Here is a 25,618-nt window from a genome sequence, read left to right on the forward strand (position 1 = left end):
AGGGGACATGGGCAAACAACAAAAACCATCTCTAAGGGACATGGGCCCTTAACAATTACCGAACAAAGGGCACTACATCCTTTAAAAAAAATTAGAAAGGTTCTTCGGGAGCTTGGAAAGCCACAACATCAACAGAAAAGTTGGGATTTGCCATCCTGCAGCCAAACTTTTCTGGAGGCCCACTCTGGAGCTGTTCACACAACACACTAACCCACACTCAGTGGTTGAGTGCGGGTTGTTGTTGAACCATAGGTTGCTTGTTGAACCATGGGTTAGCGTGTTGTCTGAACCCAGGACATTTTCTGCACAGTGGCTTCTTGATCATGCAGTGTGGTTTGATAACCACCCTGAACAATCCAACAACAAACCATTGGTTCTCAAGGTGGCTTGTTCAAGAAAAATAAGCCACACTTATTTTGTTGTTATGGTTGACAAGCCACCCTGCAGAAAACATCCTGGGTTCAGACAACACGCCAACCCCATGGTTCAACAACAACCCACTCTCAGCCACTGGGTGTGCGTTAGCGTGTTGTGCAAACCCGGTCTCTGAGGCATTCATTTTGGAGTTGCCATTCAAGAATGGCCACCCTGCTGGAGTGCTCCCTTGCCTCAGTTCTCTGGGGGCTCGGGGCTCCCTTTGAATTTACAGGGGGACCACAGCCTCTGGGGCCCAAAAGGCCTGGGGGACAAAAGACCCGAGCCATGGGGACCGAGGAAGGCCCCTTCGCCCTCAGCGGACATCCGGGGATCGTGCGGCAAAGCCGCGGCACCTGATGGGAGTTCAGTGGAAGGCGTGGCACCAATAGTGGAGGGGTCTGGGTACGACCCGAAAGGCAAAGCTGCAGCCCTCGCCGGCAACAGATGTGCAGTGCTGGCGGTGGAAGAGACGTGACTCTGCTTGTTTTCAGTTCTGGGGTCAAGCTGAATCCGCTGTGCAACCATCTGTGGGTTGTCTCCACCTTGCGAGGAGAACACCGACTCATCGCTCTGCGGCGAAGGCACTGAGCTGTCACTCTGCAAATCCTGTCCCCGGCCAACGGAGAGTCTAGGGACCAGCAGCTCAGCACTGCTCCTTTCTGGCCATTGCTTCGAAAGACTGCGGATCTCTTGGATCTGCTGCTGGAACCGCAGTTTAGCTGTTTGGGAGTTGCCGGGGGAAGGGGTGGGGGGACAGAGGCAACACTTCAGTATTTATTTATGAAATGTATGTCTCGCACCTGCAACTCCAAGAGTCGCTAGGCCAGTAAATAATACCAACAGGTTAAACAGAAATACAGTATAAAGCTATAAAAGCAGTGGAGTCTGGTGGCCCTGGTTTCGGTGGGGCTCTGCATCCATTCTGGGTTTTAGGCAGAATCAGCCAGAATCTAAAAGAGCTATCCAAGGGGCTGAACCCATTTTAGGGATAGGGATCAGTGCCTTCGACAGCTCCTTTGGAGTTCTGGCTGGTTCCAACTAATTCCAGAATGGAATTACATCCCCACCGAAATCGGAGCCACCAGCCTCCACTGTATAAAAGGCACCTAAAAACTTAAGCAGCGAAAGAAAGCAATACCCAACCAGCAGCTCAACCTTGACTGCTCAAAAGTGAGGAAAATCTGAAGTTTCTGAGAAGTTTGTTATGAAAAGTTCATTAACAGGTTAACATTACCAGAAGTTCTGGAGGGCTCCGGTGCTGGAACCTCCGACAGATCCAAAACCCTGCTGGGTTCATGCTGGCAGGGCGGAGGTGAGGGGGAGTTCTCCACCCTTTTGGTGGTAGGGCTGTTCGAACAAAATTATTTATCCAGCTCCAGGGCAGGCACAAATGTCCTCGTCTTGGCAGTGTGTTTGGGTACCGGAAGGGCTTTGCATCCCGGGGATCCAGCCATGTCCCCAATCTGCCCCCTGTTCACCTCTCCCAATGTCAGAGTTCTGTCAACAGGGAGGTAGGGGATGCAGAGAGCTACTTACAGTGTTCTGAGGTCAGATCTCCGCCTCTGAGTGTGGGCCTCTCTCTCTGCCCTTGTAGTGGGAGAGAACTGAACAATCCTGTGGCCCCTGGGATGACCTTTGTAGGATTGCAGCCTTAAAAGCCTGGGAAAATACAAACCTCTTTCCCCAGCACCTAAATGATATCAGCGTTGGTGCCAGGCCAACTTCCCTGGGGAGGGCATTCTAAAAGCAAGGAGCCACCACTGAGAAGTCTCTCTCTCCGCTCACCACCTGCCATACCTCAGAAAGCAAGGGCACCCAAAGACGACCCTCTCATGAAGATCCCAGTGAAGGGAAGGACTGGTACAGGAGAAGGTTGTCGAATGGATATTGGAGTCCTCCCAAGCCTCTGGAGTGCTGGACTTGACAGCAGACAGCCACTGTTTAAACCGCCCAAAATGCAATGCCCAACATGACAGTGTCACATCGTTGCATTTGGGGTGGGGGGGGGGATTTAAAACAGCCACCACGCAAGCAGGAGCTCAGCTTCAAAGTAGAATTTTGGTGGTAGCAGCAGGAGCTTGGACAGGCAGCGGGGGGAGGAGGGGGGAAGAGCATGCTCATTTTGCCGCCCCTCCCAATCTACCACCTGAGACAAGGGGATCACTGACTGCCATGATAGGGCCGGCCCTGCTTGAAGCCAACAGTGGGGGGGAGCGGGAGACAGCATATGCCCAGAAAGTGCTCCTTTCTCCAGGAAGGTCTCAAACCCACGATGTGGAGAATAAAGCTTGAAGTAAGTTGATCCTGGAAAGTCTGAGTCACCAGTAAGGGGGACATGGGGTGTGGGGAGGCAGGTGTTTCTTTGGGAGTAGGTGATGAATAAGAAAAATATGAAGAGTCCTTCTGGAACAGGCCAAAGGTCCATCTAGTCTAGCATCCTTTCTCACAATGACCAGCCTGGTGCTTCCAGAAAGCCCATAAACAACCAGGAAAACAAAAGCCCTTCCCTGTTGCTGGCCACCTCCAGCAAGTGGTATTCCGAGCTACACTGCTTCTGGGTCTGGAGGTTCTATTTAGCAACCACAACAAGTTTGTCCCTGTCACCGAAAGTACTGTTTCAAACTTGAAGAAATGAAACTTAACTGGGGAAATGAAACTGAAACTTAACTGGGGAAATGAAACTACTCCTCTCAGGGATACCCCCTCCCAGCAGAAAACTCCAGGCCTCTGGGACTGACCTTTCTCCTTGCCTCTGTAGGCCTCAACCCTTCACAGTCTCATTCTCCCTTAAAGCTATTTCTGAGGCAGCAGCCGTGGTCACATCTTATAGCCAAGAATAAGTTGTACTTCCTTTTTTGCCTGTCCTGGATCTGCTGCCTTTCTGTCCTTTCCATTGTGTCATCCACCTACTCCCAAGTTCTACCGTTAGGAGAGAGGGAGAAAAATGTTTCTCTATGAAGACAAAGGTAACCCTCTGGAGGAAAAGGGGTATTCAGATCTCCCAATCTCAGTATCCTAATCACAGAAAGGAGAGAGGACTAGCTTCATATGAACTTTTGGAGCAGGGGTGTTGAACCTCTTGCAGCCTGACAGCTGAATTCAATTTCAAAGGAGCTCTCAGGGGCCGCATTCCAGCAGTAGGTGGGGCTGAAGTCAAATGAGGTGGGACCAAAATACTAGCATATTGTAACTTAAAACTCCTACTGCCAGTAACTAAGCTGTAGGGAGGCATTTCAACTTTTTAGAATGGGAAGAAAACTGCTCAAAAGCTAGGAATCAAACAACTGGCAGTCAGGAAATCAGATGGCACCAGTTGAATGGGACATGGCCATCTAGGGAACTTCAGCGGGCCAGATTTGGCCCACGGGCCTGATGTTGAACACCTCTGCTTTACAGGTTACATCCTCCTGTTGCAATAAAGCTTGGGATCACAGAGAACTGAGAAATAAAGCCCGGTGTCCTTTTGTAGCCATCCTCCCTACCTTTCATTAAGCTCTCATTCTTCTCCTTCAGAACCTGGATCTCGGAAGCCATGGACGAAATCTGGAAGGGAGGGAGGAAGGGAGGGAGGGAGGGAGGGAACAATAAATAGTTGGGATGCTCAGAAGGTGGATACAGTATTACTGAGCAGGCGCTGCCTGATTAATGCGAGTGGGTCTAGCACTACAGTTTTGCTCAAAGTGACTCCAGATGGGATTTGTCTGTCTAAATCATTTCTACCCTGCTTCTCAAATACGTTTTCCAAAGCAGCTGACATTAAAAACAGATAAAACCAACAAATAATACCATATCAAAATCAGATTTAAAAATACATAGCAGCATTAACCGGTGGGGGAGGGGGGAACCCCAGTGCTGTGTTTTATTGTTGTACAGCACCTTGGGAGGACCAAGAAATATTATAAATATATTATAAACAGCTGGACAGTGGATCCGCACAAGTGCCTCTCTGAATGGATAAAGTCTCCCCACCAGCACAGGGGGTGTTCAGCCCAGCAGTGGGCTTCCTTACTGTTTCCGTTTTCTCTTTCAGCTGCCCACGGAGACTCTGTGCTTCTCCATCGCTGCTGGGAACCTCTAGGGATTCTGGCTGAGGCCTGACAGAATCCACTGCAGCCTGCAGGAGACAGAAAGAAGGCACTCTGGGAATTCCAGGCGTCTATTCAATGTAGGCTCTAAGGGTGCTTCCAGATGGACAGAGCGCCCAGCAATTCCATCTTTCCTTTAACAGGTTGTCTGCGGTAAGCGAAAAGGCAGAAGGAGTGGTGGGGAAACACAGGACAGTGACAAGGAGAAGATGCCCTCTGGACACCCTGATAATTTCCTTGGACAAGGCAGGGTGATGGTGCCATATAAGCCTCACCTGCAAGCGCCCTAGGCTTCCAGTCTCAAAAGGCACATTTAAAACACCAGAAGACTCCTGCTGAACAGACCAAAGGCCTATTGTGTCCAGCATCCTGTTTCCTACAGAGACCAACCAAATGCCCCAGTGCAAAGGGGGGGGACTTGAGACCCTCCAGATGTTTTGGCCTACAACTCCCATCAGCCCTAGTCAGCACAGTCAATGGTGAGGGTTCATGGGAGCTGTGGGCCAAAACATCTGGAGGGCCACAAGTTGCCCACCTCTGCCCTAATGGGGAGCAGATATGCAGGGCATGAGCACAGTTGTAGCATCCTCCCGTTCATCTTCCCCAGAAACTGGTATACAGAGGCACAATGCCTCCGACATTGGAGGTGACCTATATCCGTCATGCCTGGTAGCCATGGATGGCCTTGTCCTCCATGGATTTGTCTTTGATACCCATCACTGCACCTTGTGGTAGTGAATTCCATAGTTTAACTCCGCATTCCCTGACCTGGTGCCTTCCAGATGCATGGGACTACTATTCTCATCATCCTCAGCACAGAATTGGGGATGACAGGAGCTGTAGTCCAACGCAGGGTTGTCCCTCCTGTGAGGAAGGGTGAATCCTCTGCCTCAGGTGGCAGAGCAGGAGGAGCAGTGAATTGTATGCTCCCAACCCCCGCTGCCAGGAGGGCCCCCCGGGGGTTACTCCAGGTGGGCACTGCTGGGCGGGCGAGCGATCTGGAGAGTCCTGCCGGGCACTCATCTGGCGGCACTGCAGCAAGTGTTCCAGAGAGAAAAAGCAAAGGAAGGAACCAGGCACTGACTCTCAGCCTAACCTACCTCACAGGGATGTTGTGAGAATTAAAAGAGAGAGGCCCATGTACACTGCCTTGGGATCCTTGGAGGGAAAACAGGCAGGGTATAAATGTAATAAATAAATAAACGGGTCATCATTCAGGGATGGAGGAAGGACAGCGCTCTTACCGGAGACTTGCGAGGTGCCCCAGAACTCTCTTGCCCGGATCCTCCAGGATGCGCCCTGTGTCCTGCTGCCTCCCGCTGCTGCTGCCTCTGTCTAAAAAGACCCTTCAGCTGTGAGGAGAGCAGAAAACAGATTTAAAGGTCCTCCAGCTGGTGATGATGGCCGGGCCTGTGGGATCCCCAAGGAGAGCTTATGCCAAGTTCGCTAATCCGACTTGTTAGCAACAAGCAGGATCTGCGACCTCATGTTGCAGCGCAGAGAGCTCTTGTTCAGGATACGCCATCCCCCTTTCCTCCAGGCTTTCTGTTGTGCTCCCTGTCCGGCAACAGTTAGTCAGCATGCCATGCTCAGTCGTCGCTGGGCTGTTTCCCTCTCCCAAGTTAGTTTTTTCTTTTTCTTTTGCAAAATTTCCCCCAACTTTTGCAACCCTGGGGGTTCCCTGTGTCTGCTACTACCTCCCTCTTGGGCATAGATGGCAGCCGTTCAGCAACATAAGAACCAGCATGCAGAGAATTGAGATTGCTATTAGTGTGAGCACGTGCACACAGACCATTTAGCTATGTCTGGGGTGTTGAACCTTTTCCTGCCTGAGGGCCAAATTCTATTTCAGAGATGCTCTCAGGGGCCACATTCCAGGGATGGGGGGTTCAAAGGCAAAAGGGGCGGGGCCAAGCACAAAAAATATCAGCCTGTTTTAGCTTGCAGCTTTTACTGCCAGTAACTAACCCCTAGGAGAGGCATTTCATGCTTTGAGAAGGGGGGTGGGAGATCCTCTCAAAGCTGGAGGATTACCAAACAATCAGTGTTCAGTGGGAGGGGGAGTGGCCAGGGGGAGCGTTTTGCATTCTTGAGTTATGTAATGGTGCATTCTGGTTAGGGATGTTGGAGAAATCCATTTGCGGGTGGAGTCCGATGGGTTTTCCTAGGCTCAGCCTGCCAGACGTCGTTTTGGTTCCCGCTGCAGTGCCTGACTCGATCTGCAGTGAGTCGGGCCAGTTCATGGAATTTCTGGGAATTCTGCATAATCTGGGGAGAGGTTCTGCAATTTGCGCAAATTGTAGCCAAATCTATACAAATTATGGCCGAATTTGCATAATTCGCGCAAGTTTGGCCAAAATGTGTGCAAATTGCAGAACCCTCCCCCCTGCCTCCCCAAATAAATGCACAAAAAAGTTCCCAGAGTTCAGGCAACACCCCACAGCTTGGCTCAAGTGATGCGTGGTGTAGAACTCCATCGAGCCAAAAAAGAACTGGATTTTCCAGCAAGGGACATTTCTAATTCTGGTCCCCTTCCCGATAACCATCTTTGTTTTGTTCATCTAAATTTCCTCCTTCATCACACAGAGCAAATTCCTTTTGTGGTGCAGCAGCAGAGTTCTTTGACAAGAGGGGTTTAATTTGCCTTTCAAATTTCTGGTGCCTGTCCAAAGTCCTGGCAACCCATATCGGGCTAGTCCAAGAATTCATTTGGTGGTGTGCTTAGATAATACCACAGTGTGTGGAATCTCACATCAAGCTGACATTTGGTTGCTTAACCCTTGCTGTACTCACCCATCCTGGGCTGTTCTCCACCCCCAGCAGTCAATCTTACAGCCACAGCTGGGGGGATTTTTTTTAATGCCCTCTGGGGCACCCCTCATCTGTCAGTTCTACGTATAAGTGCTCCCTGCTTTCTATTAGCGTGATAAGGAAAGCCATTGCAACCATAAAAAAGACAACAATGAGCAATTGCATTGGCTGCAGGGCAGAAACCTGACACTGAAAGCCTCCTGCTAGGAACAGGAACCGACTAATGAATGAAGGGCTAAATCAGGGATGCCAGGGCTTCCCAAGATAACAAGAAACCACTAATTAAAATGGCAGAGGTCACTTTCAAAGAAGGGGGCCAGAAGGAAAATTAAAGAGACACTAGTCCTGGGAAGCCTTAACAGCAAGTCCACACTGGGCAGGTTGGAACTTAAGGTGGCCACTTAGACGCTGCCATTAGCCATGCTGGCTAGGAATGATAGGAGTTGTAGTCCAGCACATGTGCAGGGCAGCAGTTTAGGGAAGGCTGATCTATAACATTGTCTGGGAAACTGAAGTGAAGAAACAAGTACTCTAGCCCTTTGGATGTAACCCTTGAGAAGAAAAAGGGGCTATGATCCCAAAATAGCACTAAAGAGGACTAATCCTGGCTTCTTTCAATGCAAGAAGCACTGGCTGTTCTACGAGGCCCACACACATCAGTAGACATGCATGCTGTGAACGCTCCTGTAATGACGTTTCCTGCATCCTTGGCCACAGCCCACTCGTTCCAAAGAGGTGTGAAGATGGTGATCAGTCAGGGAAGAAGATGTGCAGGCAAGCGAGTGCAAAGGCAATGCTATCTTACCTGCTCGGTCACCAAGTGATGCTGCTGTTTCAGGCTTTCCTGCTCTTGCTGGGAGCTCCTGATGACTTTTCCATCTGAGCCTCGATGCTGGTCCTGGAGGAAGAAACAGATCTGTGTGGGCGAGAGCAGCCGGATGAGAGCCATGTCCTATTTGGGTTCCAACGATGCTGTTGCAGCTCCTCGCCCGTGAAGGTGGGAGGCGAACGCGAGCCTCAGGGCTTTCTGTGAATGCGCTGTGTACCATGGGCCATGGCAGCCGTTCAGGGCATCCGCTCTGCCCGTGATCTTACACCGTGATCGATTTCTGCTCGGCACCCGCCCCCTTGTCACCCTTTGCTGGCAACGTGCAGGGATCTGCAGAGGTGTGATCAGGACGGCTAAACAGCTTGGTCCATTGGCCCTGCATTCAAGAAGGCGCTGCTCTCCTCCTCCTCCTGGCTGAGGTCTCAAAAATCCATGTTTGGAAGGGGGTTCCTGCCAAGCGGAGATCACTGGGCTCTGTTTCTTGGCTCAAAATGGGTGGTCTGTTTATCTAGTCCAGGGGTGAGGAACCTCTGACCCTCCTGGGGTTCCCAGAGAGCCAAGCCTTCTTCCCCCCAACCACCAACGGTTTGATAGTTTCCTGGCTTCTGTGAAGTTTTTTCCCCATTCTAAAAGGTTGAAATGCCTTTCTGAAGGCTTCCTTACTAGCAGTAAGAGTTTTAAGCTGCAAGATACTGCTTTTTGTTTGGTATTTTTGCCCTGTCCTCTTTGCCTTTGGCCCTGCCCACCACTGGAAAGAGAAACCCCACAGAGCTTCTCTGAAACTGAATTTGGCCCTGGAGCTGAAAGTGATTGCCTACCCCTGATCTAGTCCATCATAAGAAGAGCGCTGCTGGATCAGAAGGAAGGTCCATCTAGTCCAGCATTCTGTTTTCTACAGGGGCCAACCAGATGCTCATGGGACACCCACAAGCAGGACATGAAGGCAGCAGCCCTCATGGAACCCACTCTTGCCCCATAGCAACTGGTTATTCCATGGTACACTGCCTCTGAACATGGAGGTTTTATATGGAGATGTGAAGGCCTGGAAAAAAAAACCAGGGGAAAAATAGGAGCGAGGAAACAGAACTTTACCTGATCTGTCTATGTTATCTACCTTATCATCTAACTTTCTGTGTATCTTATCTTATTATCTTATCTATCTTTTCATGGAGGTTTGGAAAACTTGGGGAGAAACAGTTCATTTTTTCTGATGGGGGGGTCCAGCTCCCCACCCCCAAGCCTTCACATCATTGGCTGAGAATGATAGGAATTGCAGTCCAAGACATTTGGAGGGCACCAGGTTGAGGAAGGCTGCTACACCAACGTGGTGTAATGGTCAGAGCGTTGGACTGAGACTCAGACGATTAACTCTGGGGGAAAGCGGCCATGTTGTACTTGAGTTCTTGGTTCTAAGGGAAGCAAAAGCCGAGTGTACTCAAACGCGTACCCTGGATTTTAGGAAAGCTGATTTTAATAAACTCAGAACAATGATCAGTAAGGTCCCATGGCAAACAATGCTAGCGAGAAAAGGAGTCCAAGATGGGTGGGAGCTTTTAAAAAAGGAAATTCTCAAGGCACAATCACAAACAATTCCAACAAGAAGAAAAGGTGGAAGACAACAGAAGAAGCCAATGTGGCTTCACAAAAAGCTTAGGGATGACCTGAAAACAAAAAAGGACACATATAGGAAGTGGAAAGAAGGCCAAGTAACAAAGGAAGAGTACAGGCAGGTAGCACAGAATTGCAGGGATGGCGTCAGGAAGGCTAAAGCGGAGAACGAGGTGAGGTTAGCGAGGGATGCTAAAAACAACAAAAAGGCTTTCTTCAGCTACGTGCATAGTAAAAGGCAGAGGAAAGAAATGGTTGTTCAGCTATTAAATAAGGATGGCAAAATGATAATAGATGACAAAGAAAAGGCAGAGGTGCTCAATTCCTACTTTGGCTCAGTCTTCTCCCAAAAGAGGGTCTATGACCCCCCTGGCAAAGGCGAAGTACAGGCTGAAGGGGCAGGATTGCAGCTTGAGATCGACAGGCATATGGTCAAGGAACACCTCATTACTTTGAATGAGTTCAAATCTCCAGGGCCAGATGAACTGCATCCTAGAGTAATAAAGGAACTGGCAGAAGAACTCTCAGAACCGCTGTCTATTCTCTTTGAGAAATCATGGAGGACCGGGGAAGTGCCAGATGACTGGAGGAGGGCTAACGTTGTCCCTATCTTCAAAAAGGGTAAAAAGGAGGAACCTGGGAAATACAGACCAGTCAGTCTGACATCAATCCCTGGGAAAATTCTGGAGCAGATCATAAAGCAATCCATCTGGAAGCACCTTGACAACAATGCCGTGATTACTCGAAGCCAACATGGATTTGTCAAAAACAAGTCCTGCCAGACAAATCTGATCTCATTTTTTGATCAAGTCACCTCCCTTGTAGACCGTGGGAATGCTGTAGACATCATATACCTCGACTTCAGCAAAGCTTTCGACAAAGTGCCCCATGATATCCTGATGAGCAAACTAGCTCGAAGTGGGCTAGATGAAACAACGATCCGGTGGATCCACAGTTGGCTACAGAATCGGACTCAAAGAGTGCTTATCAATGGGACCTTCTCAAACTGGGGAGAGGTAACGAGTGGGGTACCGCAGGGCTCAGTCCTGGGCCCAGTGCTCTTCAACATTTGTATTAATGACTTGGAGGAGGAGGTGCAGGGAATGCTGATCAAATTTGCAGATGACACAAAATTGGGAGGGATAGCTAATACTTTGGAAGACAGAAACAAAATTCAAAGTGATCTGGATAGACTGGAGTGCTGGGCAGAAAACAACAGAATGGCATTTAATAGGGACAAATGCCAAGTTCTGCATCTAGGAAAAAGAAACCAAATGCACAGTTACAAGATGGGGGATACGTGGCTCAACCACACTACGAGCGAGAAGGATCTTGGAATTGTTGTCGATCACAAGCTGAATATGAGCCAACAATGTGATGTGGCTGCAAAAAAGGCAAATGCTATTTTGGGCTGCATTAATAGAAGCATCGCTTCCAAATCCCGGGAAGTACTAGTTCCCCTCTACTCAGCACTGGTTAGGCCTCATCTGGAGTACTGTGTCCAGTTCTGGGCACCACACTTTAAGGATGCAGACAAGCTGGAGAGGGTTCAAAGGAGGGCAACAAAGATGATCAGGGGACTGGAAACAAAGCCCTATGAAGAGAGACTGAAAGAACTGGGCATGTTTAGCCTTGAGAAGAGAAGACTGAGGGGAGATATGATAGCACTCTTCAAGTACTTGAAAGGTTGTCACAGAGAAGAAGGCCAGGATCTCTTCTTGATCATCCCAGAGTGCAGGACACGGAATAATGGGCTCAAGTTACAGGAAGCCAGATTCCGGCTGAACATCAGGAAAAACTTCCTGAGTGTCAGAGCAATACGGCAATGGAACCAATTACCTGGGGAGGTGGTGGGCTCTCCCACACTGGAGGCCTTTAAGACGAGGCTGGACAGCCATTTGTCAGGGATGCTCTGACTTGGATTCCTGCATTGAGCAGGGGGTTGGACTCGATGGCCTTGTAGGCCCCTTCCAACCCTACTATTCTATGATTCTATGATTCTATGGGTTCTGCTCCCCGCTCAGCCATGGAGCTCAGCGGGTGGACTTTGGGCCAGTCACTGACTCTCAGCCTAACCTACCTCACAGGGCTGTTGTGAGGATAAAATGGAGAGGAGGATCATATAAGCCGCTTTGGGCTTCTTGAAAGAGGGGAAAAGTCGGGACATAAATATAAAAAATAGATAAATAAATATAGTCACTCCATGAAAAACACGTCCAGCCCTGCCAGGTAAGTCCAACTGTCCATCAAGTCTAGGTTCTCACTTCCTACAACAGGCAACCGGACTACCTCTTGTTACCTTTGGCAGTGATGACGAAATTTTACTCTCCGGTGCAGTTCTGTCCACGTTCTTCACTTGCTTCAGTTCTCTCAAAGCCCGCTCCCTGGAGACACAAGAGTTCTCTTGAATGAAACTGCAGGACTTTTCACATGAGCAAGAGATCATCGCTGTTTTTAAAGTAGCCCATGGTGCCCAAATATATATAAAAATATATAAAAATAAAAAAAATGCTGGTGCTTTAATTCTTCATTTTGGCATGCCGTATTAAGACAGCAGTCCACAAGGTGGTGCTTCTGCTGCAGGGATATGACATTTCCCCAAAACACAGTATTTTGTGCCTGGGAGGAAATGTGACCTTTGTTCAGCTCTGATCTTCAAAAGCCATTCCTGGGCTCAGAATTCTTTGATTCAGAGTGCATGTATTTTGTACCAGGCTCCGGTTGGTGGATTTCTGGGATCTTGTAAAAAAACAAAACACATCCTGCAAGCCTGAAATCTGCCCACCCCTGTCCTTTGCATGGCCTTATAAGGATGAGCAATGCAACTCGTTCCCTGAAGAGGGAGTGCAATGTTGGACCCGTGGGGTCCAATATCCTGCAGACTGAAGGATCTTGCCCCCAGTTCCATCCCCTGTTGTTCCCCAGTTTCCATACTTTTCAGACAGCTGCTCTTCCAGAGAAGTGATGAGTTCTTCCAGTCTCTGCTTCTCTGAGCTGCATTCTGTGTACTGCAAAGAATTGGGAATCTCAGGTCACCAAGTGAGTCCGTGCCAGAGGCGAGATTTGAACTGGGGACTGTGATCAGTGGCTCAGTCTCCTAGCTTGCTAGGCTACAACCAGCTCCCACTCAACATTAATTTGAGCTCTCGGTGAGAGTTGACTGGCACAACCCATTTTTTAAGTGGCTGTTTTACACAATGGAACCATCACATGATGCAGAGACATTCCTATTCAGGCAGGCCTCTGGCATATACGCTGGTCTGTTGTTAGAGCGGTTTTTAATCAGTTGGGTGCTGTTTATGTCTTTTATTGCTGTGTTTTCAATTGTGTTTTTAGTTTATTCATTTTCCTCTTATGTTTTAATTAAGATTTTGTTTTAAATCTGGATTATATCAGCCCGCTTGACTGCCATTTTGGAGCAGAATGGTGGAATATTAATTAATTAATTAATAAGATCACAAACTGGTATTTTGGGGGTGCGGTAACAAGGGCCAAAGCTTTTGGGGGAATCCTTTGTGAGAATTCCCAAGATTATTTATTTATTTAACTGTTTGATTTAATTGTTTGTTTGATTTGTACCGTGCCTTTCTACCAAAAATGGCACTCAAGGTGGCTTACAATCACTAATAAAACTGGATAAAAATAACAAGCAAATACATTAAAACTCAATTAAAAAATAATTAAAAACACAGAGCAAAAACAACATCTAGCGCAACAGATCCGCTTACACACCAAAGGCCCACTTGAATAAAGACAGCAGGCGATTTGCGGGGAGGGAGCTGTAAGGTTTTGCCCTCAAGAGCCAAATAGCCCCACAGCAGTGGTTGCAGCCTACACCTCTTTTAATGATAGCTTACTTCAGGGGTCTTCAACCTTTTGTGGTCAGTGGGCACATTTGGAATTTTGAGAGAATGCCATGGGCACCATCACAAAATGGCTGCCAGGGGGCTTGCCCATTCATAAAATGGCTGCCACAGTGGGCATGACCAGTCACAAAACATTCATAGAATCATAGAATAGTAGGGTTGGAAGGGGCCTATAAGACCATCGAGTCCAACATTCATTTCCCAGAAGGCAAACTGGTGAGACTGAAAAAAAAAAGTAATTTGCCCAAGAACCTAATTACAAGGCAGAGGTGAGGTCCGAGCTGCAGAACAGACAACCACTCTTTTGAACCCAAATAACCATGGTGCTAGAGGGCAGCACTTTGCTCTGCAACACACCAGCCTCCCAGTTTAAAAAAGCATTTAATAGAAAATATTAAGAAATAAAATAAAAATCAGGAGGGGCAGGGAGCCTGGCAGGTGCCAAGAGAGGTGTCTGCAGGCATATGGGCCCCCTAAAGTCACAATGCGGGAGAACCTAGGTCTAATGTGCCGTCGAAATGGTTACCCACCGAGAGCTTTTGGGATGGATGAGCTACAGTGGAAGAAACTCGAGGAGGCAGGGCCAGCTCAAGGTGTGAGGGGGCACTTTGCACATTGCCCTTGGGTGGGCTCCAACCTACGTTGCTGCCCCCCATACACAGTTTGCCCTCGCGGTGGACCATGGCAGGGGTTGCCATCTTACTTCCCCACAACACCCCAGAGCAATGCTACATCAGGGGAGCTCCTGGATATTGTCGGAACACTCAACAGTGTATCTCAGTCGCCCCTTTGGAACAGCAGGGGAGGTGTCAGTGGTGGCAGGGCCAGTATCAAGGGTAGGCATAGTAGGGCCCTTGTCAAGGGCCCACACTCCAGCAGGGGCCACGGACAAGAGCCCCCTGGACTTGCTCCTCCTCTTCACCCTTGCAAGCTGCTTGTTCCCCTGCCTCTCGCTCTGGCCCAGACAATGGTGGTGGTGAGAAGGAGGAGCAGTGGATGCCACAGCCTACTTGCCCCCTGGCTCCCTGCCTGTCCAGGAAGCAAACGGTAGCCAGGATGAGAAAGGGGAGGAGCAACAGCAGCCAGTGGCAATGGAAGTGAGAAGGAAGACTCAATGCAGGATGGGGCCCATGGAGGGTGTCTTACCCAAGGGCCCTCCAAAGCCTGGAGCTGGCACGGACTCGTGGGTCCTGCTGGGACCCTGGCAGTTGCCCAAGGATGCTAAGTGCTGGCGCTGGCCCTAGATGCAGCGATCGGATGAGCCTGACACCACCTGATGTGCCTATGGCTGCCTGCGGAAGGAGACGCCACCCCATTTCCAGGGAGAGGATGATGATTACAGCTAATACTATACTTGACTTCTGGAGGATTCCAGTGCCAGCTGCTGCTCTTCCAGCTCCGTCTCACGTGTCCTCAGCATGTCCCAGACCTTCTGCAGATCTTCCCGGGCGAGGGCCAGTTCTGTGTCCGCTTCCTTCAGGGAAGTCTAGGATTGCGGAGAGGCAAGAACGGGCTATATTCAAGGTGGACATACAGCGGCTTTCCCCAACCTGACAGCCTCCAGCTGTGTGGCAATACAGCTCCCATCATCCCCAGCCAGCATGCTGGGTGGGGATGATGGTTAGGGATGTACAGATTTTGTAAAATCCACTCCATCTGCATTTTTCAGATTATCAGGTGCCTTTCGTTCTGTCGTCCACTCAGTGACAGGATAACCCCCCCCCAATTTCCCCAATTCGCGCAAATTTGCATTTGTGCAAATTTGCATTTGCACAAATTCTCAAACCCCATCCCCAAATGCACAAATCCTCCCAAAATGCGAATTTTCATGCTTTAGCTTATGGGGGAAATGTACATTTTCGGCTATTGTTTTTTTTAATTGTATGTATTTTTCTATGACTAAATTTGCATAAAATTCTGGAAAGTTAAAAAAAAAGAGAAAAGAATAGTCTGCAAGTCTGCAGAATCCATGTCATTCAGGAAAAGCTGGTCTGCAGCGGAATCCGTGGATCGGATTCATAAAAATTCCGAACTTATTTGATTCCATTACAGATTTCTCCAACATCCTTAGTGATGGTAGGTGTAGTCCAAGACATCTCAGGTTGGGAACCAAACTGGGGAAGAGTGATGTACCGTAGGCATCAAGAAAGTTTCCCATTACAGGAAGAACAGTGAACTGGGCTTTCCAGCCAAATGGGGGCCATAACTTCTCAATGGGATGCACATTTGGATGCAACCCCCAATGCGAGGGAACTTCAGATCAGTTCCCTCAGAAATGGGGGCATGTGCCTCTCATCCCTGAGCCAGCAGGCCAGGGGAATAACGCATGCAAACAAGTGCAAGAAAGGGGAGGGAGGGAAACTGAGCAGGGGGTTAGACTCGATAGTCTTGTAGGCCCCTTCCAACCCTATGATTCTATGAAACCCCTATTGATGGTGAACTTTTTTTTTTTGCAATCCCCACCTCCCACCCCTGAAAAGGGCAGTTTTTGCACCAAAATCTGAACCTCACAAAAATTTGGCACAAGAATAGTGAGAATGTAGGGAGCTGCCTAAGTCAGAGCAATGGTCCACCTATCCCAGTATTGTCAACTCTGACAGGCAGCAGCTCTGCATGGTTCCACGCAGGCCTCTCTTGCCCTTCCTGGAGATGCCAGGGATTCAACCCAGGACCTTCTGCATGCCAACCTCGTGTTCTGCCACTGAGTTACGATCCTTCCCAGAAGGTAATGGCCACTTCCTAGCGATGTCTCACCAGGAAACAGTCACTAGCCAGCTTTAACGTGGCCCATAGGAATGCAAGGCCCAGCAACACGTCGTTCTCACCACAATCCACACCTCATTGGTAGGAATCACACTGCTTTGGCTCCCAGACTGCAGCAGCTGGATCTGGTGGCGCAAGGCCTGACTGCAGTTCCTCTCAAGCTCCAGCTCCTGTTTACAAGCGTCCAGCTGGATCTGGTGAAGCAAAGGTGCTTCCATCTGTCAGGGTGAAAGAGAGGAGATGCTGCAGGTGGGAGATGGGTTTATACATAAGCAACAGGTCTATTTCCAGATCAACAGAAGCCATTGAGATGTTGGCCATTCATTTCCAGCTAGTCAAAAGGGTATGTTGACCTCAACATGTTCATAGCAGCCCAATCCAAGTGACTTGATCAAGTGAACCCCCCCCCCTCCGCCCCCGGGCAGAGAGAGAAATATGACGGAAAAGCTTCACAGATTTAATTTCAGCATGGCCACTTGCTTGGAAAGGCACTGAAGCAGGACTGGAAGAAAATGTGGCAACCTTAAGCGGAGGGATGATTTCAGTTTCTCATTTTTCCAATCCTAAATTCAGTTCATCCTGAACATGGAGGACTTCTTTTTTTTTTTAACTTTACATTAAAATTCGTCTGCATTTTTGTGCGCATTTCTTCTAAAACATGCCTTTTGGATGCAAATGTATCCAATGTACACATTTTCGCAAGCAATTTTCCTAAAATGATGCATCTTTAAAGGTTACTTCCATTCATCTATGCATTTTTGTGGGCACTGTCCCCTAATCTAGGCATATTTTGATGGGAGAACTCCATTGCTAAATTCAGGGAAGCACAAATTTTGAAGGATCATCGAGTTTCAGTTTGCGTCTTGGTTGGGAAGTGCGAAAGTAGGTAAGTTCACCTTGTAATGTGAACCAAATGGATTTCTCCCCCCTCCCTGATTAAGAAGCAGCAGGCTTCCCAGCGGCCCCACACCTTGGCAGAGAGGGTCTGGCTCCATGGGCGTGCTTTCTCCAACTCTTCCTCCTTGGTCTTCAAGACTGCAGTCACCTCCTTCCACCGATCCCTCCAGTACTGGGAGGCCTGCTGCTGTTCTGCCAGCTGGTAGTCCATCTTCTCCTGCCTTCCCTGCAAAGCCACTTCCAGCTCCAGGCAATAGGACTGTAGGAGGTTTTTCTCCCTTTGCAGCAAAGTCTGGGATTCCCTGCAGAACCAGAATTTATTTTTTAAGACAGCAATCCTATGGCCCCTAGACACTGCCTAGAGGGCCATAGGATTTGTCGTTTTACTGGCTCTGAGCCTGTGGAGAGCGCTCCAACCTCCAAGCCAGGAACTGTGCTCCCCGCCCCTGCCCCGCCCAGCCCCCTTGTAGCCTGTGCAGGAAGAACTCCAGTGGCTGCCTCTCCATGGTCATAAAACGGAGCACCGAGAGGGTGAAAAGGGGGCGTTCTCAGGGGAAGGGAGGAGGCTGCAGAAGCCCCTTTATGTCGCTTCCTATGGGGTCTCCCGGCCCGTTCCTGCCCCCTCTCCACAGCCCTAGCTAGATGAACTGAATCACATGTCTAGCCAGGAATGCAGGGCAGGTGGAGCGTGGAGAAGAGAATCCCCTCCGTGCTCTGCGCGACCTGTGCTGGATAGGCGTCAGCCTCCTTCTCAGGGCAAAGATGCATCTCTCCTTCCTAATCATGCCTGGCATCTCGTAACATCTACTTCCAAGTACCGATAGTACTTGATGATGATGGTTATTATTGAGTAGTTGATGATGATGATGATAATAACAATAATAATTGCTTTGAAAGGTAACAGTCAAAACATCTAAAACCTCTAATGCATGTAACACACAATGTTCACGCTCAAAATTTATGTATCTTGCAGGTAAGGCCACAATTAATTATTGTGCATGGAGATTTCCCTCTTTCGGTATTCTTATTAACACTGTATTATTATTTCTCTTTTGGGGAATGATACCTTTCCAGAAGACATATCGATCTGCAGATAGTATAGCTGCACTATTATTGACATGATATAATGGTAGCCAATGTTCTATGACCATTTTTTTATCAGCCCTCTGGTTACTCTATCCTGTTGTGTTACCTGAGATTTTCACAGCTTTCTCGGAGAGCCTTAATCTCCTCCTCCTGGCTTTGTCCGTCCACCTGTCTCTGAGCAGGGCTCACTTCCTTCTCTCCCAGCAGCTGGGTGCGCTCATCCTCCAGGGCCTGGATGCGGTTCTCTAGGATTTTCTTCTCCGCCTCCAAGTGATGAAGCTCTTCCAAAGAGGCTTCTAGCCTTTGGCGGCTCTCAGCCACTTCAGAAGAAAGCTCCTTGTTTGCCTGCAAGGGAGATGGCCAGGTCAGACTCTCTTTGCTAGGCTCGGGGTAATTTCAGGGTCAGTACACAGAGTCAGTGTGGTGTAGTGGTTAGAGTGTTGGACTGGGACTTGGGAGATCCGGGTTCTAGTCCCCATTTGGCCATGAAGCTCAGTGGGTGGACTTTGGGCCAGGCACTGACTCTCAGCCTAACCTGCCTCACAGGGTTGTTGTGAGGATAAAAATGGAAAGGAGGACCATGTAAGCTGCCTTGGGATCCTTGCAAGAGGAAAAAAGGCAGGATATAAATATAATAATAACTAAAATAAATAAATTCAGATGGTCGCATTAACTTGGTTAAGCTTGGATTCGTTTGTCAGAACTAGTGGTCTTGCGAATCATTCGGCATGGGCTAGATCACACCTACCCTGGATGGACATATGAAGGTGCTCACTCTTGTGATAGACTACTGGTCCATCTAGCACAGGGGTGCAGAAGCTCAGGCCTGGGAGACAAATCGAGCCTATCTGGAGTCAGCCCTCTGAGGCTCCCCAGAGAGCCACATAATTACCAACACAGAATCTTCAACAAAATGTTGCAGCATGGAGTAGTTCTGTTCATGTTTTCAGTCACTCCATTCCATTCCGCCCCCACGACCTCGCTCCCATTTCTATTTCCCAACCTGCAACAGGCACTCAAGTTTTTCTGGCCACTGAGCTTACTCAGTCCTCACTGGGCTGTTTTATGGAAAATTTTCTTCTGAAGGTTTTTTTTCCTTAAAGTTTTTTTGTACTTATGCAACCCTTGGGTTTCCCACAAACCGGCCAACCTTTCCCTCTAGAGCTGGGGTGCAGAACCTCTTTTAGCCCAAGGGCCAAATTCCATTTTGGAAAAGCTCTTGAGGGCCGCATTTCAGTGGTGGGTGGAGCCAAAGGCCAAGAGGACAGGGCTAAAAAAAACCCCAAACAGACCAGCTTAAAGCAATTTCTGCCAGTAGCTAAGTCTTAAGAGAGGCATTTCTGTGTTTTAGAAAGAGGAAAATACCACAGAGAAGCCAGGAAACCACCAAACAATTGGCGGTTTGGGGAAAGGGGGCGTGGCTTTCTGGGGAACACTTTGTAGTGGAAATGCCCCGGAAGACTTTTGTATATCGAGGAGATGGTGTGACATGCTACAACTGCTTCTTTTATGCCTGGAACTCCCATGAGACCTTAAAAACCAGGTCTCTCAGGCCTCTTTAAGAGCCTTCTAGCTGCTTGGCTCGATGCCTTGTTTTTCTAACCAGTGAGGATGGTATGGCCTTGGAAGGCAGGGAGGGTCTCTTGGGCTGCAGTCCACCTGCTAATTTAATTGAAGATAAAAAAAAAAAGCCTAGACATCATGGGACCATCACAACAGGCGTGATTGATTAGGGGGCTGTGAGAGGCAGCACGTAGCCACTGGAGACTTTGGGTAGGTAAGTCCCTCCAAAGCATCACTCAGGTGGTGCTTCGGTGCAGACTGGGACCACGGAGGCACTGCACGTTGGCCAACTGGAGTCTCTCCGCTGTCATTATCTGGGACTCCCGACAGCAGAATGGAGTAAGATATTTTGCTTAGGTATGCTTTATAACATCGTATGCTTAACTGTAATACTCTGCCTGCTATAGTTAAAGAACTTTTCAACTCTTACTCCCTTGTGTAGTCATAGCTCTGAATCCAAGAAAGAACCTCTCTCCCTTTGGCAAAACACCCTTGAGGGCCAGATTTGGCCCCTGGGCCAAAGGTTCCGCACCCCTGCTCTAAAGCATGCATGGTGCTGGATTACATAAGAACATCAGAAAAGCTGTGCTGGATCAGACCAAAGGTATTCTGTTCCCACAGTGGCCAACCAGACACGTATAGGAAGCCCGCAAGCAGGACACGACTGCATTAGCACCCTCCCACCCATGTTCCCCAGCAACTCCTATACAGAGGCACATTGCCTCTAATACTGGAGGTAACATCTAGCCATCATGTTGCGTAGCCATAGACAGCCTTCCCCTCCATGAATTTGTAGCCTTTGGGCTACATCAGGATTCGCACTCAGAGGATTGAGCTTACTATTAATATATTTGATCATTCTATGGCTCCCACCCACAACTGGGGAAACAAACACAAGGTCTGTTCCCAGAATTGAGGATCACCTGTCTCACAGACTCCAGCTCTTCCTTCATGAGGACTTTCTCCTTGTCCTGGTGGTTGACTTGCATCTTGGCGCTGGCAAGCTCTGAATGGAGGGCTGAGACTTGGTCGTTGAATCCTTCTTGCTTCTTCTGTGCACACTCAAGCTCCAGGGTGAGACGCTGGACTTGCTGGTGGAGGGCGACCTTCTCCTGCAAAACAATTGTCGTCATTATTACTTATATCTCACTTTTTAACAAATCAAAACAACCAGAAAGCGGCCAACAGCATAAAATAAATAAAGCATCTGAACACTAAATTCAAAGTGATGAAATATAAAGCAGTGATATTGGCCACCCACTTGGGATGGTTTTAAAAGGGGATTAGACAAATAAATGGAGGATAATGGCTACTAGTCATGGTGGCTACTAGTCATGGTGGCTATGTATTACTTCTAGTAAAAGTGGCAGAATGCCTCCAAAAACCAGTTGAGGGAAACACAAGTGGGAGGGTGCTATTGCGCTTATGTCAGGGCCGGCAGCAGCACTTGGCATCCTTGGGCAACTGCCAGGGTCCCAGAAGAACCCACCGCTCAGCACTGGCTCCACGTTTTGGAGCGCCCTTGGGCTAGACACACTCCATGGGCCCCTCTCTTAAGGAGTCTCCCTTCTCCCCACCATCGTCACCAGCTGCTCTTGCCCCTCCTCTCTCTCATCACGGCTCTCACCGGCTTCCTTGACAGGCAGAGAGCCCGTGAGCAAGCAGGCCGTGGCGTCTCCTTCTCCTCCTTCTCACCACCTCCGTTGCCTGGGTGAGAGCGAGAGGCATGTGAGCAAGCAGGTTGCAGTGGTGAAGAGGAGGAGCAAGTCCAGGGGGCTCTCGTCCGTGGGCCCCAGCTGGAACGTGGGCCCCTGGCAAGTGCCTGACCATGCCGACCCTTGATGCCAGACCTAACTCGTACACTGCTTGTGAGCTTCCTATTGGAGTGCCCAGTTGGCCACTGCAAACAGAATGCTAGACTAGATAGGTCTTTGATCTGATCCAGCAGGGGTCTTCATATATTCTGACGAAGGTAACAATAGCATAACAATGCATCATATAAGCACTGATGGCAGTAAAACAAGAACTAAGATGTATTAAGGATTCTGGAAGAGCCAAAGTCTTGGCCAAGCACCTACTGTTGGGCCTGGCAGGTTTCCCAGGGGAGGGCCTTCCAGAAAGTTGGCACTGCTACGGAAAAGGCCCTGCTTTTACTGGATGACTGCAGACCTTCATTTGGCAACAGCACGCAGAGCAGGGCCCCAGATGTTGAAGAGAGCATCCACAAAGGCACATGCAGAGGAAGGCGAGCTGAGCCTTAAGACACTCAGGTCCCAAGCAACAAGGCATCGTGGGCTCAACGGTCACATGCAGTTGATGGCTGAGCTCTAACCTTTCCTTTACATCTAAGAAGGCCCATTCCAAATGGCACTGCCATGTTGGTGCAATGTCTACAGATTCTGCTAACTAGCTCTAAGGTGCCTCGGGTGCTTTTGGATAGGTAGCCGGCCTGTGTCTGGCTGCCTATGCCACCTTAGACTGCACATGGAGACTCACAAGACTGAATGCTCCCCAACAAAAAACACGCCCCTGCATGTAGAAAACAAGTGTGTCGGGGATAAGGCTAGGCTACAACCTGTCTCCCTGATGCACTACCTTTCTATGTGGTGGTGTCAAGGTACCCAGATTCTTCACTTCCCAATGTATGTTTCCAGTTCAGCAATTCTGCATGCATTTCTCTGCCTGGCTGCTGTCTCTCCATCCTCCTTTTCTCCTCTTGGCGTACCCAGTTCTACATCCTGTTCTCCTTGCAACATACACCTGCCCAAACACACCCACAATACCTGGAGGAGTCTCTCCCTATCAGCAAGAGCAGGTTGCAACTTCAGGTTTAACTCATTCACTTTCTCCTCCAGCCAGTCCTTCTCCTGTTGGGTTAATTAGCAGATCATTTTGTTCAAATTTAATTTTAAATGTGTTTCATTGGCCTGTTGAGTGAGCCTTAGAACTTACATGCAGTGACATAATGGTAACTTTTGAAGTTCAGGCACTCATCACAACAGTCCCCAAAGAAAGTCCAAAAATTGGGGGGCCACCACTGAGAAGGCCTTCTCCCTTGTTGCCACCTTTCAAACCTCCTTTGGAGGAGGCACCCAAGGAGGGCCTTAGATGATGAATGTAGTTATAGGTAGGTTCATGTATATATATGTATACACACACACACACACACACACACACACACACCAGACTGATACTGTTGTAGGCGGCTTGGAGCCTGCCTCTTTCTTCACGCAACGCTTGATTGGCCTGCAGGGAATCGGTTGCTCTCTGGTTGGCTTCAGAGATCTGGCTGAGTGCCGTCTCCTGCCCCTGAGGAGGAAAGGGAACAAGAACAGTTTGGAATTCTTAAAAAACAGAGCTAGTATTATCATACATAACACATAATAATAGCAAACTTGAGTTGTGAGTGCTGATTGCTACGTAGCCAAAACTGGGCTATCGAGAAACAGGAGCAGAAGTATCATCAAAAATGGGGGAATGTCAAACTTTATAGAAGAAGGATTTTTTATTTTATTTTATGGGGGATCTAAAGGGGGGGACGACAACCTAAAATAGCCCAGTGAGGTCTGAGCGTCTTTAGAAGCCAAAAAATGCGGAGTGTCTGTGGAAGGTGGTTGAGGTGGAAAATTGAGGGGAGGGGAAATGTCATATCCTGGAAGAGGGCACTGGACATGGAGAGGAGTACTCTGGACCACCCAGTTTTATTGCAGGTCCCACATGTTGCTTAGTATAAGCCTGCAGCACCATCAGAGAAATGGGCCTCACACTGTCCCTTGCAAAGTGAACCCACACAAAAGAGCAGGGACTCTTCAGATAATCTCAATGATGTGTGTGTGTGTGTGTGTGTGTGTGTGTTTGTGTGTGTGTATGTATCTGTGGCTGGGTTCACACAACACCATGACCCACACTCAGTGGTTGCGTGTGTGTTGTTGTTGAACTGTGGGTGGTTGTTGAACCATGGGTTATTGTGTTGTCTGAACGCAGCATGTTTTTCACATGGTGGCTTGTTAATCACGCGGTATGGCTTGTTAACAGCCTTGGAGAACCCAACTACAAACCATGAGTTCTCAAGGTGGCTTGTTCGAGAAAAATACACGACTGCATGATTAACAAGACACCGTGCAGAAAATGCACTGCATTCAGACAACCAGATAACCCATGGTTCAACAACAACCCACACTCAACCACTGAGTGTGGGTTAGCATGTTGTGTGAACCCAGTGAGTACCTAAGCTAACTTTTGAACCCCAGATACCCACGTCGTACCTCATGCTCTGCAACATTAAGCTTACACCAGCAGCTGAACCCATTGCAACCAGAAGTTGTAATCATATCTAAAAAATAATAATAAAAGGACCACCCCCTGCCCCCCAAAAGAATTGTCTCATAATAAAACTAGTTTTTAATGCGTGTTGCAGGCAACATTCACAATCCAGGTCTGAGGAGGACAATGAGACATTCTAGGATGGATGGATAGACAGAGAGACAGACAATGCTAACATAACAAGAGCCGTGCTGGATCAGCACTCATAAACTGCCTGTCAGGACAAACCTCTTTAGCAGATTTCAGCTGCTGCACCATCTCATCTCGTTTTCTTTCCAGGATTTTGATACGCTTCTTGTGAGCAACCAAGTTTTCTTGAAGGGCTATCAACTCTTGGCCTTTGTCCTTCTTTTCCTGGAAATCAAGAGCCTGTTTGTATTATTTTGTTCCTTTATGACATTTGTGCCCAGTGCTTCCTCTAGAGCAGGGGTGTGGAACCTCTTCCAGCCTGTGGGCCAAGTTCAATCTTGGAGAAGCCCTCGGGGACCACATTCTAGTGGTGGGCGGGGCAAAAGGGGCTGCCCCCAAAATACAAGAAATACCAGCATAGTTCAGCTTAAAGCTCTTCCTGCCAGCAACAAAGCCTTAGGAGAGGCATGTCAGCCTTTTAGAATGGAGGAAAAACTGCACAGAAGTCAGGAAACCACCAAACAATAGGTGGTCAGGGGAAGGAGGCGTTGTCTACAGGGAGGACCTGATTTGGCCCTCCGGCCTGAGGTTTCCCAACCCTGCTCTATAGAGCTCAAGGGAGCATATGTGGTCTCTCTCTCCATCCTGCCCCCTTCAGTTTTGTTCTCTCAATAACCCAACCTTGTGAGGTAGGCAGGTTATGGTGGAAAAGAGCGACTGGCCCAGGGTTACCCAGCGGTGCTCATGCTAAAGGGCAGTGGAGGCTGGTGGCTCCAATTTTGGTAGGACTACGAATCCATTCTGGGTTTCAGTCAGAACCATCCAGAATGCTAAAGGAGCTATCCAAGGTGCTGAACCTACTTTGGGAATAAGATCCAGCACCTTGGAGAGCTCCTTTTAGAGTTCTGGCTGGTTCTGACGGAAACCCAGAATGGGTTCATAGTCCTACCAAAATTGGAGCCACCAGCCCCTGCTGCTGAAGGGGGACTTGAACAAAGGTCTACCCAGTCTGAGTCCAGGACTGTTACCACTACACCACATTGGCTCTCAACCAGAGAGCCAGACAGATTTGTACTAGTAAAAAGAATTGGACAGTGCTGGGTTATAAAACGAACAAAAAATCACCCATCATCATTCATATTATATTGTATTTGTGGTGGTGCCAATTACACGGATGAGCAGGGCTGCATTCAAATTATGTGCCCAGGCAATCCAACTTCCAAATCCTGTGAAATGTATAA

At 48.7% G+C, this 25,618-nt stretch overlaps 1 protein-coding gene across 1 annotated transcript in view; it reads right to left on the reverse strand.

The window, feature by feature from the left end:
* Positions 1 to 545: 545 nt before the first annotated feature.
* LOC146337009 (uncharacterized) overlaps positions 546 to 25,618 on the reverse strand; it is a 39,335-nt gene continuing 14,262 nt past the window's right edge. Inside the window, exons 6-20 of the mRNA XM_084817858.1 lie at positions 24,477 to 24,602; positions 23,109 to 23,234; positions 22,709 to 22,792; positions 20,849 to 21,037; positions 18,469 to 18,707; positions 17,350 to 17,578; positions 16,454 to 16,597; positions 14,971 to 15,102; positions 12,685 to 12,758; positions 12,050 to 12,134; positions 8,119 to 8,211; positions 5,747 to 5,854; positions 4,427 to 4,531; positions 3,900 to 3,960; positions 546 to 1,136 (exon numbers count right to left, since the gene is read on the reverse strand). Coding sequence (XP_084673984.1) covers positions 610 to 1,136; positions 3,900 to 3,960; positions 4,427 to 4,531; positions 5,747 to 5,854; positions 8,119 to 8,211; positions 12,050 to 12,134; positions 12,685 to 12,758; positions 14,971 to 15,102; positions 16,454 to 16,597; positions 17,350 to 17,578; positions 18,469 to 18,707; positions 20,849 to 21,037; positions 22,709 to 22,792; positions 23,109 to 23,234; positions 24,477 to 24,602 — 2,322 coding nt within the window. The 3' untranslated portion in view covers positions 546 to 609. The remainder of the gene's footprint in view (positions 1,137 to 3,899; positions 3,961 to 4,426; positions 4,532 to 5,746; positions 5,855 to 8,118; positions 8,212 to 12,049; positions 12,135 to 12,684; positions 12,759 to 14,970; positions 15,103 to 16,453; positions 16,598 to 17,349; positions 17,579 to 18,468; positions 18,708 to 20,848; positions 21,038 to 22,708; positions 22,793 to 23,108; positions 23,235 to 24,476; positions 24,603 to 25,618) is intronic.

The sequence above is a fragment of the Heloderma suspectum genome, chromosome 11, assembly GCF_057233095.1.
Source record: "Heloderma suspectum isolate Gila_16-S chromosome 11, 16-S_ref, whole genome shotgun sequence".
NCBI classification, from domain to species: domain Eukaryota; kingdom Metazoa; phylum Chordata; class Lepidosauria; order Squamata; family Helodermatidae; genus Heloderma; species Heloderma suspectum.